Source organism: Hoplias malabaricus, chromosome 5 (genome assembly GCF_029633855.1).
Source record: "Hoplias malabaricus isolate fHopMal1 chromosome 5, fHopMal1.hap1, whole genome shotgun sequence".
NCBI lineage: Eukaryota > Metazoa > Chordata > Actinopteri > Characiformes > Erythrinidae > Hoplias > Hoplias malabaricus.
In genome coordinates, this window is record NC_089804.1 from 22000510 (window position 1) to 22015655 (window position 15146).

The 15146-nt window shown below is 39.8% G+C and overlaps 1 protein-coding gene across 1 annotated transcript; it reads left to right on the forward strand.

Moving 5' to 3' along the window:
* The first annotated feature begins 2523 nt into the window (after positions 1-2523).
* wu:fb55g09 (uncharacterized) lies at positions 2524-4123 on the forward strand. The gene is made up of 2 exons (XM_066672461.1): positions 2524-2766; positions 3364-4123. Exons 1-2 carry the CDS (start codon positions 2676-2678, stop codon positions 3891-3893), a joined length of 621 nt encoding a protein of 206 aa, XP_066528558.1. The 5' UTR covers positions 2524-2675; the 3' UTR covers positions 3894-4123.
* The last annotated feature ends 11023 nt before the right edge of the window (positions 4124-15146 follow it).

The window sequence follows — 15146 nt, forward strand, 5'->3', positions numbered from 1 at the left end:
TGTGGGACATAGGCAGTTGTTTTCCTACCCGTTTTCGGTCAAGTCCCACCCCGTTGTGCGATGATTGGCTGGCAGTGGGCCAATTTCAACTCTATGATTGGCTGACCGATCAGAATATGAATTACCGACCAATCATAGAGGAGGAAAGTTCTAATATGGGTGGGAAATCATTTATGACCAAGTCCCAAATTAACTCTACAATCTATATAGATCACTAAGTATGCAATAAGAAAATGTATTCCATAGGTTAAATATACAATGTTTTATATATATAAACGTTAATATCAAATCATGAGCCTACCTTCTACATTTGGTGACACTTTCAAATATAGAAACCGTAGCTGTTTAATCCATAATGTGCACTACATAGGGAGCCAGGGGCCGTTTGTGATACAATCCAGATTTCCTTCTCATGCAGTTCAAGGTCTAAAGCGCCTATTGATGTGTGTACTGCCGCCTACTGTAGATGAATCCTTTTTTTCCAGCGATGAAATATAAATATGGTGGGTTTACGGAAACAAAGACAATCTAATTTAAGCCTTCGTTGTGCTATATATTGTTCTGTGACGCAGCACTCCATAGTTTCCTCATTGCTTTGATAGAATGAGTGACATTCTTTCAATGTTTTTACTCATCAATAGAACATCCAGGCCATGTAAATGTATATATATTCATTAAACAAGTAATGCGAACCTCCCTGCCTCTCCACAAATAAAGATATCCACTGATGTGTAACTAATGATAATGATGCATTCTGGTTCTTACAGGAATGGTATACATCTGACTTCCTTCTGCATTCTAACTAATAGGAAATGAAAAACATTGTAGACATAACGCCCTTGTCTAGCTCAAAGCAGTTTATATTAAATGTTTCTCCCAATTTTAAATAACATTAGAATAAATTGACTTATATTTGAAGCAGAAAATAAGGCTCTAGTTGTGACCTTTTTAGCTCTGATAATTAGACAGTCATGTTTACAACAATTGGCTAAGCAGTGCTAGCAAGAGCTCCCCTTTAGAATTCTATTGAAATTACACAGCACAGAAACCTATACTTAACCCAATTCACTTTACAAAAAGCTGTAAGGACAAAGTCTAAAGCTGGAACCAAACCGCAGACTATATTGATCACTCCCACTATACTATACATGCCTTTACTGCAATGAATAAAACTGACATACTTGTCTACAATAGGGGGCGCTATTCCGTTTGACTGGAAGGTTGAAGGTGTTTTCTTGTGTGCACGTTGCTATTGTTTACTTGTGATTACTCGTCTTTGTAGCACAAATGTTAGGTGACATTTGTGATGATTCTGTTTGTTTGAATTAAATATATGAATTTTAGGTGCAGTATAGAAACAAATGCAGATTTTACGTTGACAAAATACAGGGGTGGGGCTTTTGTTAGCACTATAGACTGCCTCCAAAACTTTACAAGTTATAGAGATTAATACAATTAAAAATTTAATATACTGTTTTAGACACACTGTGTAGAGCTTAATTTTAGGTCTGAGGTTTAGATGCATGCAGAACTATTTTTCTAGAGGACGATACTCAATACAGGGATCTATATTTTGTGTTAGGTTTACTTTACAACCACTACTTAAACATGCATCAGAACGAACAACATTCTTTAAGAGTTATTCCAAGCTATGCGTTAATTAAATTTCAAATAAATATGGGTCAAACACGCAAAAAATTCCTTGCGGTCTGTTCTGTATAGTTTACGACATACGTTCATTTCATACGTCGTGGATTGCGAAATGGTACGCAGCTTATTTCAAGACCTGATGTACATTCACAAAACAGCATAAGTTGAGACGCTTTGTTGTGTTCCGTGGCTGCGCACGTACACGGCGTGAACCACGTTTAGTCAAACCTTTGTGTTTGTGGTAGATCTGGGATCAGCTTGTTTTTTAATATCGTAACTATGGAGAATAACTTAACGACGTCGGTTGCTGATTCCAGAACAGCCGTTAGAACAATGATCGTTTGGACTAGACCATTCTAAAACAGGGAGATATTCGCGGACGTTCTTCTTGGTTCTGTTTCGACAATGATGTTGTGCTCTTTATGTTTGCGGGTTTGGTTATAATAAAATGTTGAGTAGTAAAATGTTACGTAATTTTGATATTACATTGTTGTACATTAACGAGTATTTTTCTATCTACTGTGTTTTAGTTGTACGCGAAACCCCCAAACTCTAGAGCACTTACGCCGCTCTGAAAGCTATATAAAGGCGCTGCAGTAAACGTTAGGGAGGCGTTGACAACTGTCACTCTGAGAGGCCAGAGCCTTGTGGAGTAATTTGTTCACGCACATAGACAATAAAACGAAAAACGCAGAGCAAACTACAAACACCACAGCTCATATCTAGATATTATATTTGCGAAAAGAGAGGAGGGCAAGGTTCGCGAAGCGGCTCAAAGCTGCCCAGGCTGGAGGCACCGCGTCAGGCTATGTGCCATCGAAAGCCCGCTACAAAGAAAAAATTGGAAAAAATAGTAAAAAGGTAGACTGCGTCTTAGAGATTGGGGAGAAACAAGAGACCCCAGTAAGCTGTCTACACCACACCTCCCTCAGAAAAAGCAAGCATCAGGCTTGTTCTTTGTCTCTCCCACCCTGAGGAGAGTATGTGAGACAGGAGGTTTTCCTTCAAGGCTGTGGGACGACAGAATGTGTGGGAAGGGAATGTGGGGAACCTTCAGCAGCAGATTCTCCATCAAAGACGAGATCAAGGAGGAATCAAGAAGAGTCGAGGCTAGAGGTGAGTGACATGATATGTCAATATGATCAATACGCCTCTCAGGATTAGATCTGTCCTGTTGTATTTTTTTTAATAAACAGTATTGTTTTTATGTGTCAGTATCTTCCGGGCTGAAAGATTATTCGATTTGATATTGTTTTAATTTCTGATTAGCAACAGCTGCAGTTTTCAGTCTGAATCTCAATTTTTAAGTAGGGAAATTCAGCCTAATAACACTGATCATGTAAATGCCTGTGCATGGCTTGGACCAATCAGAAAAGGCCAAACCCCCATGAGCTGTGACATCACAGCCACAACTGAGAAGCCAAATTAGCCAGGCATGTGTCATTTGCCTAACATCTTAATTCAGAAACTGAGGAGATAAATGTAAAGCTATAAACGGCAATTTACATTTCATAGCTGTTAAACTGGACAACTGATATTTAAATTTTCTAAAGTTTTCTATTTACACTCCGCTCAATCCTTCAAATTTCAGAAATGAAATAAGTATTACTGATAAATCTGTTATACGTTTGGAAAATATTTTCACCAAATCATTCAGCCCAAAATACGTTGTCCTGAAAATGAAGACATTTTTGCCTTATTGTCCACTCCTAGGTGAGAGCCATCGCAGCTGGCACAAGTGTGCCAAGAGACACGGGCACCGTCCGAGACGAGGCCATCACCATCCTGGCTGGTTTCATCAAAGAAATCGGGGCAAACCTCGGCTGCGTCCGGCAAATGTCAAGGGAAACAGAGCGCCAGGAATGAGGGCCCCAAGGAACACCAACCAGTTCCTGATGCACGAGAAGTACCAGCTGATGCACATGCGTTCAGACTCTGTAGGAACAGACAGCGGTTCTGACTGTGAGGTGGACTTTGCTGACATGGACGCGTACCTGGGTGTCCTGGAGAACGCGAGAGGAGCTCTTCTAGATAGTCCAGATCTACCCTTGCCCCCAACAGCTCGATTTGGGAAGCGTCAAATGGCAGACCACCGAGCTTTCACCTTTTTCAGCTTCATTGAGGACCAAGAGGAGAGCCTGCAGTACTTCCCCTCTGAGGACGACGTCTTGCAGAGTGAGGACTTCATGACGAAAGACTTTAACGCGTTCTGTGACGCAGTGGCACCATGTGATGTTATATAGACCTGCCACAGGTAAAAAAACAACAAAACTACTATCAACTGGACCGAAACTTATTTATTACATTGTTGTAAGCCATTTCTGCAATTGTCATTGCCATTTCAGATGGTCTTTCTTTTGTTGTTGTTGCTTTGTTTTGTTTTATGATTTGTTGTTGTTTTATATAGTGGTGGGAAGTTGCAAACCGATTCTTTCCCACTGTCAATTAAACAATGAATTGCTTTTCAAGCCGAGTCTGCTCTCATCTCTTACACACACAATAGTACATTCATATTCCACATGCTCATTCTCTTGAGCTGTCTGGTCTTGTTTTAAATAGTGGTGGGTAAGTTTGATTCAGTAAAAAAGTCTTTGCAGTTTCAAACCTTTGATAAAATCGATTCATTGATTCACGAGTCAAGTCTGCTTTCTCATCTCTTCAACATAGAAAGGCATTGAATATATATTTGGCTGTGTTTATAATAGTGGGGAAGCTTGGATTCAGTGAATCGAATGTTTTCATACTGTGTATTAAAAATGTAATTACACAATTGATTCATAAACCTGTTTTATGGATAGGACAACGAATCCACTTACTACAGTGCACTGAATAGGAAATTAGTGGTCATAAATTTCTGTAGGTTTGTTTCCATATAAATGTAGTTTCAGTGTGTTAAAGACCCACTCTACACAGTATTGTACACAGGCTAGAAGCTGTAGCATACGTGAACTGCTGTGTTTCAAATGGGTGGATTTAGACAGTTTCATAAATTACAGCCCTGATGTGCTTCTGAGCTGCAGGTATGTGGTGTAGGGGTGAGTGAAGGGAAGCAAGGACCAACTGAATGTTCATAGATTTGCATGTAGTGAATGAAGGTGAAGGTGTAGTGTTACAGCTAAGCCATGATTTAGTAATTATAAGATTTTTTTTCTTGGAAATACCTTCTAAACATCATTTGCTGAACATAGTTGAGTTCTTAAATGTACCAGATTAGAGGAGTGTTAACATGTAAAATAGCTTTAATTTAGTCTTAATAAAGTGGCTCAAGTCCTTAGCCATTTATCTACACGTGAGAACTGTATATGTGACATTTTAAAATTACATTACTTTGTTGAAGAGAATCTGTTTGCAGGAATCGATTCTCACACGAATCCTTAGCCAGTTATTTGTTATGAAGTGACCTGAAGTAGGAGTGGGTCGCAATAGCCAATCAGAATCGAGATCACGCCCCGCAGCAATTTTTTTGGGGTCTGTCTCAAATGGCTTCCTACTACCTACGTAGTGCGCAACGTAAAATGGCTCCTGCACACAAACACTGCAAACCAAGGGTTATTTGGAGCGCAGATCATGCGCAGTTTTAAACAGAATACGCGATCCATTAATTTGCTGAAGGAATCAACTATTCGTGGTTTACTAGCCACTTTGTAGGGAGCTAGGATCCATTTTGGATACTGCCTTACTGTTCAGCGACGCCATGTAAAGGTTGCAGAGATATAAAATATGTTTGATAAAGTATTTGTGCTACGTGTTTATTTGTATGTGAATGGATTTACAAAAGAGATTACGTTAGATTTGTTCTGTTGTAAAAACTGGCAAAGGCATGTCTGAAACCTTTGCTACATTAAAACATGTAAAAATAAACAAATTGAGGAACATATGAAGCACACATTCACAAAATGAAGGGTCAGTGTTTTATATTTAACCACCATTCGTGTATAATGGCTTGATACAGTGTCAAATAGGCTCCTTGACCTTTTTAAACCATTCAATTCCCTGTATAGGTCAGTAGAGGAATAAAAGCAAGGCTGAAACGTGATGCCTGTGTAACTAGTTAAATACTGCAGGCTGCTTCCACACCCACTTCTGCCTTGTGCTGTTGCCAGATGGATTAGTCTTGGGCTTCAGAGACATGTCACAACAGCAGTGCTCATTTTCATGACGAGAATAAAAGCTGTATGCTCTCTTGCAGAGTTTCTCTATACGAAGGGTTTACTAAAATTGAAGAAAGCACTTCATATTAGCTTTTATGTCTGATCTAAATAGCACACATAATGTCTTTTTAATGGTCTTTGTGAAAGGAAAGACGGTGGTGTAGAATAAAGAACCTGAGAGATAGCATTGATAACCTGACATAATTATAGACTTGAAATGTGTACGAATTCACATTTTTTAAAACGGGAATTCCAACCATCTATATAAAAAAAATATCTGAGATGCTGTCAGATAGCCAGATAAACCATAAGCTGAGGACCGTACAATAGAAATGTCTCTCAGCTCTTTGCTTACGGGACAGACTTTGGGCTTATAATTTTCTGTCTAAATTGAGAAACCCTGCTTTGTGCAATACATGAATGTTCCATTCTTTATTCATAGAGCTACAGTTCTTAGGTGTCAGCCAGAGAAGGATGGTTCCTCTTTTGAGTCTTGATTCCTGTGTTTCTTCCTGTTGCTTTCAGGGTTTTTTGTTTTTCAGCAACATTCATTTAGAGCTAGGACCCAGGGTTTTGTAAATGCTGTCGTAAACAATGCCAGGTGTTAAAAAAAAAGTTAGTTAGCTCTGAATAATAAAAGAACTAACAAAAAATGTGCAGGAGATTGGTGGTTTTAGAGAGCACATTTAACAGCTGTATTTGCACCTGAGAGGGTAATCCACAAAGCAGTATTTCTTTCTTAACAAGATAACATTAGCCCAAAGTCAAGGGTGGTTGTGGTGCATTTTTTAGAATGGAATTCATCACAGTTTTAATAAAACACATAACTGCACAGGCAAATGGAACTAGTTGCTAACAATGTTTGAGAATTTACCATTTAATGACCTGAAACCGAGCCATCCAAATGATCTACTGTTTGTAATGTATTATTTGCCTGCAGCAGTAATGATCTGTTAGTGAAGAGTGAGATTGTGTGCCTTTGTGTAGCGTAGCGTCAAAAACACTCAGTGATAGATCTTGAAGATAGGTGGTTTTTGGGTTTTGTGTCTTCTTTTTTATTTGTTAACAGGACATTTTATAGCTCTGCAAATAGTAAAGTGGCATTTGTTCTGACAAATATAGCATACTTATGACAGTGGAACCAGAATAGGTCTCTGAGTGCTCAGTTAGATACGCTGGAAATGTATTAGCGTAGTGTATATTTATAATTATAATCGTAATGACACTGTAATCTCTGCATATAACATCCTTTTATATATTTACTTTTTTAGTGAATTCTAGAAAATGAGGCCTATTATTTCATAGGAACTCATAAACGTTGGCTTTACAAATTGTAGGATGTTCTATGGAAAAGAAACAACAAAAACAAAAAATAAGGAAGTAAGAATAATACATAGAAAATGTCTGGGGATTTCTTTTTTCCCTTTGTTTCTCTGTAAATGGAGACTTGGTTAAAATGTCCCTCTCATCTGAGCCCAATAAAAGACATTAATCTTGAATAAACAAGTGAAATGTGGCGACCCAACAGTGTTAAAGTGTTCTGATAGCCACATTTATAGTTTATAGTTATCATATCATCTGTATAAAAAAGGCGCATGAATAATCTTAACAATTTAACACATTATTAGAGTACCAGTGGTGGATAGTACTTCCATTTACTAAAGAATATGAATCTAAAAGAAATACTGATGTATATGTTGAGTATTTTAAGTACATTTGTGAGTAAAGGACTTTTACAAACGCTTTCTCATTAGCTCTTTTTCCTCTATTCACAATTAGTCTCTAATTCTCTCTCATGTGTGTAGTGTGATGGTCTGTTGTTGTGGTGCTGTTTGTGATTGGGTCACACCAATGACTTTGGAGATTTAGAGTTTTATTTTATACAAAAATGATCCAGAAAAGGAAGAAAACAGTCATGCACGTGTCAGTTACTGTGCTGAGAGGAGCTGGAGGCTCCAGTGAAGCAAAACACAGTCAGTCAGAACTTTTTGGAGCTGATACTCAAGCTGGAGGATGACTTGGATAAGTATAATTTCATTGAACTTAATTTTTTGACATATTTGAAAGCACCTGCTGCTTTTCACATTGTGAACAATGGTCCTAAAGTATTAGGAATTAAAAGATTTTACATGAACTTGCTTTATATTTCGAGCATCTTCTTCCTTCTCCTGTAAACATCTAAGTAAACATACATTCTGAGTGTGGGAGGCTCCTTTAAGAGCTTTGGAAGCTCTGAGGCAGTTGAGACAGAAGGAGGCTGTGCTGGTATGGACTGGTGGGGGTTGGGCTTTGCTCTGAGGCATATAGAGGCTTCCTCACTGAACACTGAAGTTTTTTTGGCAAAAACCAAGTCCTCTGAATCTCCTGCAGTAACATGTCTCAGAGTGAAATTCTCTTGTTCAAATGTTGCTCTTCAGTGGCTCAATGGCCTTTAGAACGAACAGTGATTCTCCTCTAATACATCAGCAGAAACAGCATTAGAAACACAAGACATGATAGATTTCTGTGATTTTTATTCAGCTGCAGACAAAAACGAGCATTATTGTCTCAGCAAATCTTAGCCCAGGGTGAGACTTTACTGAGATCTCCACTAAAACTCAGGAGGAGACACGGAGGAGAAACTTCAGAGATATTAAGAGTTGGAGTCATGTGTCTTGTGTCACGTTTACAGATTGCTTCATAAGATTCAGTGACTCTTCAGGGTGAATAAACAGTTTCACGTGATGGTTTTGTTGTTTTTCCTAAAAACATTACACTGTGGAAGCTACATAAACCTCAAATATGTCCTCAGGCACATTTAAAATTGTACAATTGTTTACACATTATGTTAAACTTAAGAGAAATGTATTCCCTCTGTAAAAAACATATGGAATCAAAAATTTCAAACAAATAAAAGCTGATACTTGGCTGGATACATCACTTGGCTGGATGTGTATGAGAACATAGTGTAGATCATTTTAATTGTTCTAACTGAATCATATATGGTATAGTTTTTGGATCAATGAATTGAAGCATCTATACATTAATCATAAGCACAAATACTGTGTCTACTGACGCTTTGAGCAGAACAGATGGATGAAATATGGGATGAAGGCAACACCAATGTTCTAATAAAGCAGATAAGGTTCAGGATTAGCTCAGAGCCGTTGAAAAAGTGGGACTCCTCCCCTCCCCCTGACGGAGCTTAAAGGAGCTCCAAGCAGGATTATTCCCCCAGATAATGATATAAAGAGAACACTCAATCCCAAATGACTCTCTCTCTCTCTAATGTTTCTCTCATTCTACACTTTCTCTTTTTGGTCTAGCCTTCCGCTCTGTCTACCACACCGGCCTCTCTCCTTTTTCCCTAATTCTTCCTAACTCCTCTTTCCACTTCTCTCTCCCCTCTCCCTCTAACTTCCCTCCCCCATGTCTTTTTAATCTCTCTTTCTCGCTCCCTCTCTCACCACTCTTTCTTTCTCTAACCTCTCTTAGTAGGGGTCAGACGGTTTTGGCAGCGTGAGCGTTTCTACTAGAAGAACTGTTTTTAAGGTGCAAAAAAATTCCTCTCAGCCAAAGAACAATTTGAATGAACTGGCAAAAAGGTTTGGGTCGAATATTCTTCTTTAAACAGGTCTTAACCAAAGTGCAAAACAAGTCGTTCCTGTATAAAACAGGAGCAGGCAGTCAGTTCGGACGTCACCACATTTGTTTACTTTATGTACTCTAAATTGTGACATGCCTTGATATGGATTTATTTCAGTCTCAGAGCTCTAGAACTCAGAAATCCTGTTCTATACTATGTCCAAAAGCACTGACCAATAAAAAAGGACCAGCCACACATAAAACTAAGCTTATGCCCAATACCAAGTTTTAGCCAGAAGTGTACAAACCCTCCGACACCGGGCTGTGGAGCAATGGAACTGCATTCTCATGAGTGATGGAGCTCCATCCAATACACCTGGGACAAACTATAATATAAATACCTTAATTTCTTAAGAAATATAGGATAAGCATACAATTCATTCATTCATTATCTGTAACCCTTATCCAGTTCAGGGTCGCGGTGGGTCCAGAACCTACCTGGAATCATTGGGTGCAAGGCGGGAATACACCCTGGAGGGGGCGCCGGTCCTTCACAGGGCAACACAGACACACACACACATTCATACCTACGAACACTTTTGAGTCACCAATCCACCTACCAACGTGTTTTTGGACTGTGGGAGGAAACTGGAGCACCCGGAGGAAACCCACGCAGACACAGGGAGAACACACCACACTCCTCACATACAGTCACCCGGAGGAAACCCACACAGACACAGAGGGAACACACCACACTCCTCACAGACAGTCACCCGGAGGAAACCCACGCAGACACAGGGAGAACACACCTCATAGACAGTCATCTGGAGTGGGAGTCGAACCCACAACCTCCAGGTCCCTGGAGCTGTGTGACTGCGACACTACCTGCTGCGCCACCGAGCATACAATTCTTTAGAACTAAATGTAGTAAATGCTGGACATTGGAGTGACTTGTATAACACTATATCAAATTCTTTAAAAGAGAGTTTATTTCTATATTGGCAAGTCAAATCATGTTTAAAAGCTGTAGAACACATGCAAGGCTCCATTCATGTCTCTGTGACGTCTGTGCACACAATGACAAATCTACACCATGACCACAGTTACTTCAACAACAGGTTACACCCAGCCAGTGCAACATTCCCCTTAGCTAACTGTTAAAGCATTCTCACTGAAAAAAAAGGACTTGGCCTGTAGACAGCAGTCTGAAATATATGCCCCAACATTTGTGGAGAGCTGCTTACCCATTGTTACTTCTAAAATAAAAGGTGTTTGTATAGGTAGAGATGAAAAGCATCTAAGCTTCTGGGAAGACTTTGCAACAGGAGTAGATATTAGAAGAAAATTTAAAATAAATAAAATAAATAATTAAAATAAAAAATGCCAGATATGTGCCCTTTAAATTATTATTATTTTAAATTCACAGCATCAGATACAAACCTATAAAAGTATATAAATATACTATATACCCTATAGTAAGACTCCAGATGTCTGGTTCCATTTGCTACCACTGCATGTCTGATTCCGTAACTACCACGAGAACGGAGCATTTCACTTCAACCATTCTGACTTAGTTTACACATTAACCATTCAATTATAGACACATTTTGGAAACTCAGTGACGTCCCCCTTTAACTGGTGTATGGTCACTGATCCAAACAAGGACTGAGAATTGAACAAGGAGGAGTCTGAGGGAGGGGAGGAAAGGACCTTCACGTGTGGAAAAGTACAGCCATCTGAGTTTGTAAGGTTACAGCAGCACAGGAGAGGCATTGTGAGCTTGGCTGGTGTCTTGTGCAACTGTGTTGATATCTATAGCAGCAGATGTCAACACCCTGACTTCTGTTTGATAGACAGCTGCTTTACAGCTGAGGATGTGCTCACTTTGTATGACTTAAAGGGTTTAAAAGCATTCACAGAAGTTATTCAGTATGCTACAATGTGGTGTGATTAAATGTCATGACATAATTTATTATCAATCCAAGCTTGCACCCAGAGATTCTGTCTAGACCCAGACTCATGACACTGGTACTTCTACCAACACTGTTTTAAACAATTTACATTATAGAGTTCATCAATAAGCAAATGCTCTTAAAATAAAAAGAACAGAACCTGTGGCAGAAGAGAAAACATGCACTGAACCTTTCTCTCCAGCACTCTCTCCCTCTCTGGGACTCCTCCAGCTGTAGTCAGGCAGTACACAAGCAGGTGTGTTTTGGGGAGTGTTTTCGGAAGGAGGGCTGGGATATTTTTCTGTTGGATATTTTACAACACTTGCTCACATTCACTGTTTAACAAAGCAGAAGTTTTTTAGAAGAATTCATGTCTATATAAACAGACATTTTAATGTTTTTATGTGGGGAGAAATGAGGAGAAAATATAGTTTAGTGTAGGTTGTATAGGGTAAAATAATGACTCTACTGTGCTTGTGTTTAACACTGAGGGGTCTGGCTCCTACACCACTGTAGAGAACATTCTAGTGTCACATTCTCTACAATTAACTATTTACATCAAAACAAATCCAACACTAATTTAACCCCAGGTGGAAATATTCAAGATAAAATTCCTTCTGTTATTTTAGTGACAGTTTACGAAAAGCTATTTCTGAAGCGCTGAGATACTTTGTCCACAACGGTGTAATGAGATGTGTAGTTTTAATCCAAATGATTCATGGTTCACTGACTCTTATAACAATCTATTCGATACATTGACATAGACAATTCAAAGAATCGGTTCAGTGAAGTGAATCTCGCCTTCTATCAGTACTGTGTGTCTCTATGTCAGTGGGGGATGGGGGTTTGTTATTCTGTTGAGCCACGTGCATGCCCTAAACACTCTCTCTCTCTCTCTTCTCTCTCTATTCTCTCTCACTCTGTCTCTCTCTGTCTGGTAACAGGTAATCATTGTGTATGCTGGCATGGAAAGGAATTTAAAAAGTACAAGTGAATCTTGAGCCAACATACCCAACATACGTCTCTCTCTCTCTCTCTCTCTCTCTCTCTCTCTCTCTCTCTCCCTTCACTCTCTCTCTCTCTCTCCCTCTCTCTCTCTCTCCCTCTCTCCCTTCACTCTCTCTCCCTCTCTCTCTCTCTCTCTCTGGTAACAGGTAATCATTGTGTATGCTGGCATGGAAAGGAATTTAAAAAGTACTAGTGAATCTTGAGCCAACATACGTCTCTCTCTCTCTCTCTCTCTCTCTCTCTCTCTCTCCCTTCACTCTCTCTCTCTCTCTCTCTCTCTCTCTCACTCCCTTCACTCTCTCTCCCTCTCTCTCTCTCTCTCTCTGGTAACAGGTAATCATTGTGTATGCTGGCATGGAAAGGAATTTAAAAAGTACTAGTGAATCTTGAGCCAACATACGTCTCTCTCTCTCTCTCTCTCTCTCTCTCTCTCTCTCTCTCTCTCTCTCTCTCTCTCTCCCTCTCTCTCTCTCTCTCCTCTCTCCCTTCACTCTCTCTCCCTCTCTCCCTTCACTCTCTCTCTCTCTCTCTCTCTCTCTCTCTCTCTCTCTCTCTCTCTCTCTCTCTCTGTCTGGTAACAGGTAATCATTGTGTATGCTGGCATGGAAAGGAATCTAAAAAGTACTAGTGAATCTTGAGCCAACATACCCAACATACCTCTCTCTCTCTCTCTCTCTCTCTCTCTCTGTCTGGTAACAGGTAATCATTGTGTATGCTGGCATGGAAAGGAATCTAAAAAGTACTAGTGAATCTTGAGCCAACATACCCAACATACCTCTCTCTCTCTCTCTCTCTCTCTCTCTCTCTCTTTCTGGTAACAGGTAATCATTGTGTATGCTGGCATGGAAAGGAATTTAAAAAGTGCTGGTGAATCTTGAGCCAACATACCCAACATACGTCTCTCTCTCTCTCTCTTATTACACTTATTATTGTTGACTAATGGAGCACAGCAGAAGGGGGGGGGGGGGTGTTCCAGCCAAGAATAACATAAAGACATATACTAGTCCAAGAAATGCATTGTAATGCAGACAAACATTTCATTATCTCAGCATTAAAAACTTTGAACGACGCTCTAGCACACAGCTATACATCCGGCTATTTTAGCATGCCCTACGCCATGTGTTATAAATATCCCAGCTCTGAGCAGTAGAGAAGTGTTACTGTGTTCTTTGGGGTCAGATTGCCATTCAGTTTGTGATTATTCCTTTCACTATTTGATTTGAATATGCTTTTGTGATCCATACAAAATCAGTACTGCAGGTGCCTACAAACATCTGGGCATATAAAAACACACAATATTCCTTTATGTTATGAAATTAAGCTTATTAACAGATTTGAGCAGATTCAAAAGGCTTTGACAGATAGGAGAAAGAAAACATTGAGGCTAAATATGGCTCAAAATGCTCAGCACTGTTCAGAATATTAGCCTTTGGAGAGTCTGAATGAGTGGTAATTAGTACAAGCTGTCCATCTTTCAGTATGAAACATTATACTCCACATTCACTGCTATCTTCACTCCGCTAACACAAAATGGCAGCTGAGGCTTTAATGGAGTGTTATGTCACTGCAGAGGGACTCCAGTCCCCTCCTCCAGTCTTCTCCTCCTGCTCTCTCAGACACACACACACACGTTTGTTTTCATGCATTGTGAGGACATTATATATACTTTTATTTATTGTAAAGAATTGTAAAGTGGCTGCGCAAACAGATTTTGGCTCCCGTAATGTGAGTTAAACCTGTAACTGCTCACACATAGCTGTGATGTCAGAGAAATAGGAAACCTCAGCGTCCTGTTTATGCTGAGAGAGAGGGAGGGTGGGGGTGGGGGTGGGGGGAAGGAAGGGGGTGTGTGTTGTGTTTAAAGGGGTCTAGAACAGTTTGTACACACACTTTAACACATTCAACACAAACATCGCACAGTTAAACCGTGCTGCAACTTTTTAAACTCTACTGGAGAAGAGAGGGAATTTTAGCTGGCCACTGGGGCTCCCTGTAAGTGTAGAATCCACGAGCATCAAAACACAGTTCTGTTGCTCAACAGCACAGTGCTGGGTAATTATACCTCCCTGGGCCCAGGCTACTCATTATATATAATCCCCTTTACAAAACTCACCAATTCATAAAACGTCACCCTCACATTTCAGTCAAGATTTGCTGTTCAGATATAAATGCTATTGTGTTTTTGTTTACTTTATTTTCTCAGTAAGACTTCTCAGTTCCACATCCTTTTAGATCCAGGGTGCTGACTTGTCTTCTCATAGGGAATGGATGAGACAGGCGTTTGTAGCAGATCTTAAGTGAGAGTGGTGCGTTTTTATCTCCTCTTTCTCCCCCAACATTTGGTTTGTGGTTTAAGGTATCTGGCTAAATTGAGAAATCCAGCTTTGAGGACCCCCCGGTTTTAGGCGACTGTTAGGTGTCCCATGGTGTATATAAATATAAACTCCTGTTTGGCCTTCATGCATATTTCCCTCATACCTAGTTGTGGTTTATATGAACAACACAACACTGCATCTAACTCACATAAGTCAGAGTGTACACACTGGTAAGCAGATGTTGCTGACACGTTACATAAAGTGGACCTCTTTTCCTATGGATGTGTTCAGTGTAATCGTATTTGAGCTGAACACGTTAAACAAAAGAAACAAGGTTAGTTCAAGAAAAGCCCTTGAAGAGGGCAATACAGGTGAATGGAAATTGCCACACTGCAGATAAGTGCTGGCACCCTGATAGCAACCAAATAAAAGGTGTTTAACACACACACAGTGTGTATGTGTGTGTGAGAGAGAGAGTCAAAGAGCATGTGTTAAGTAGGGCAGGA

Excerpts from the sequence above, each read along its gene's own strand:
- wu:fb55g09 (XM_066672461.1), top strand. The coding sequence starts at position 2,676 with ATGTGTGGGAAGGGAATGTGGGGAACCTTCAGCAGCAGATTCTCCATC. Across the intron at positions 2,767-3,363 it reads AAGAAGAGTCGAGGCTAGAG|GTGAGAGCCATCGCAGCTGG; the intron begins GTGAGTGACATG and ends GTCCACTCCTAG.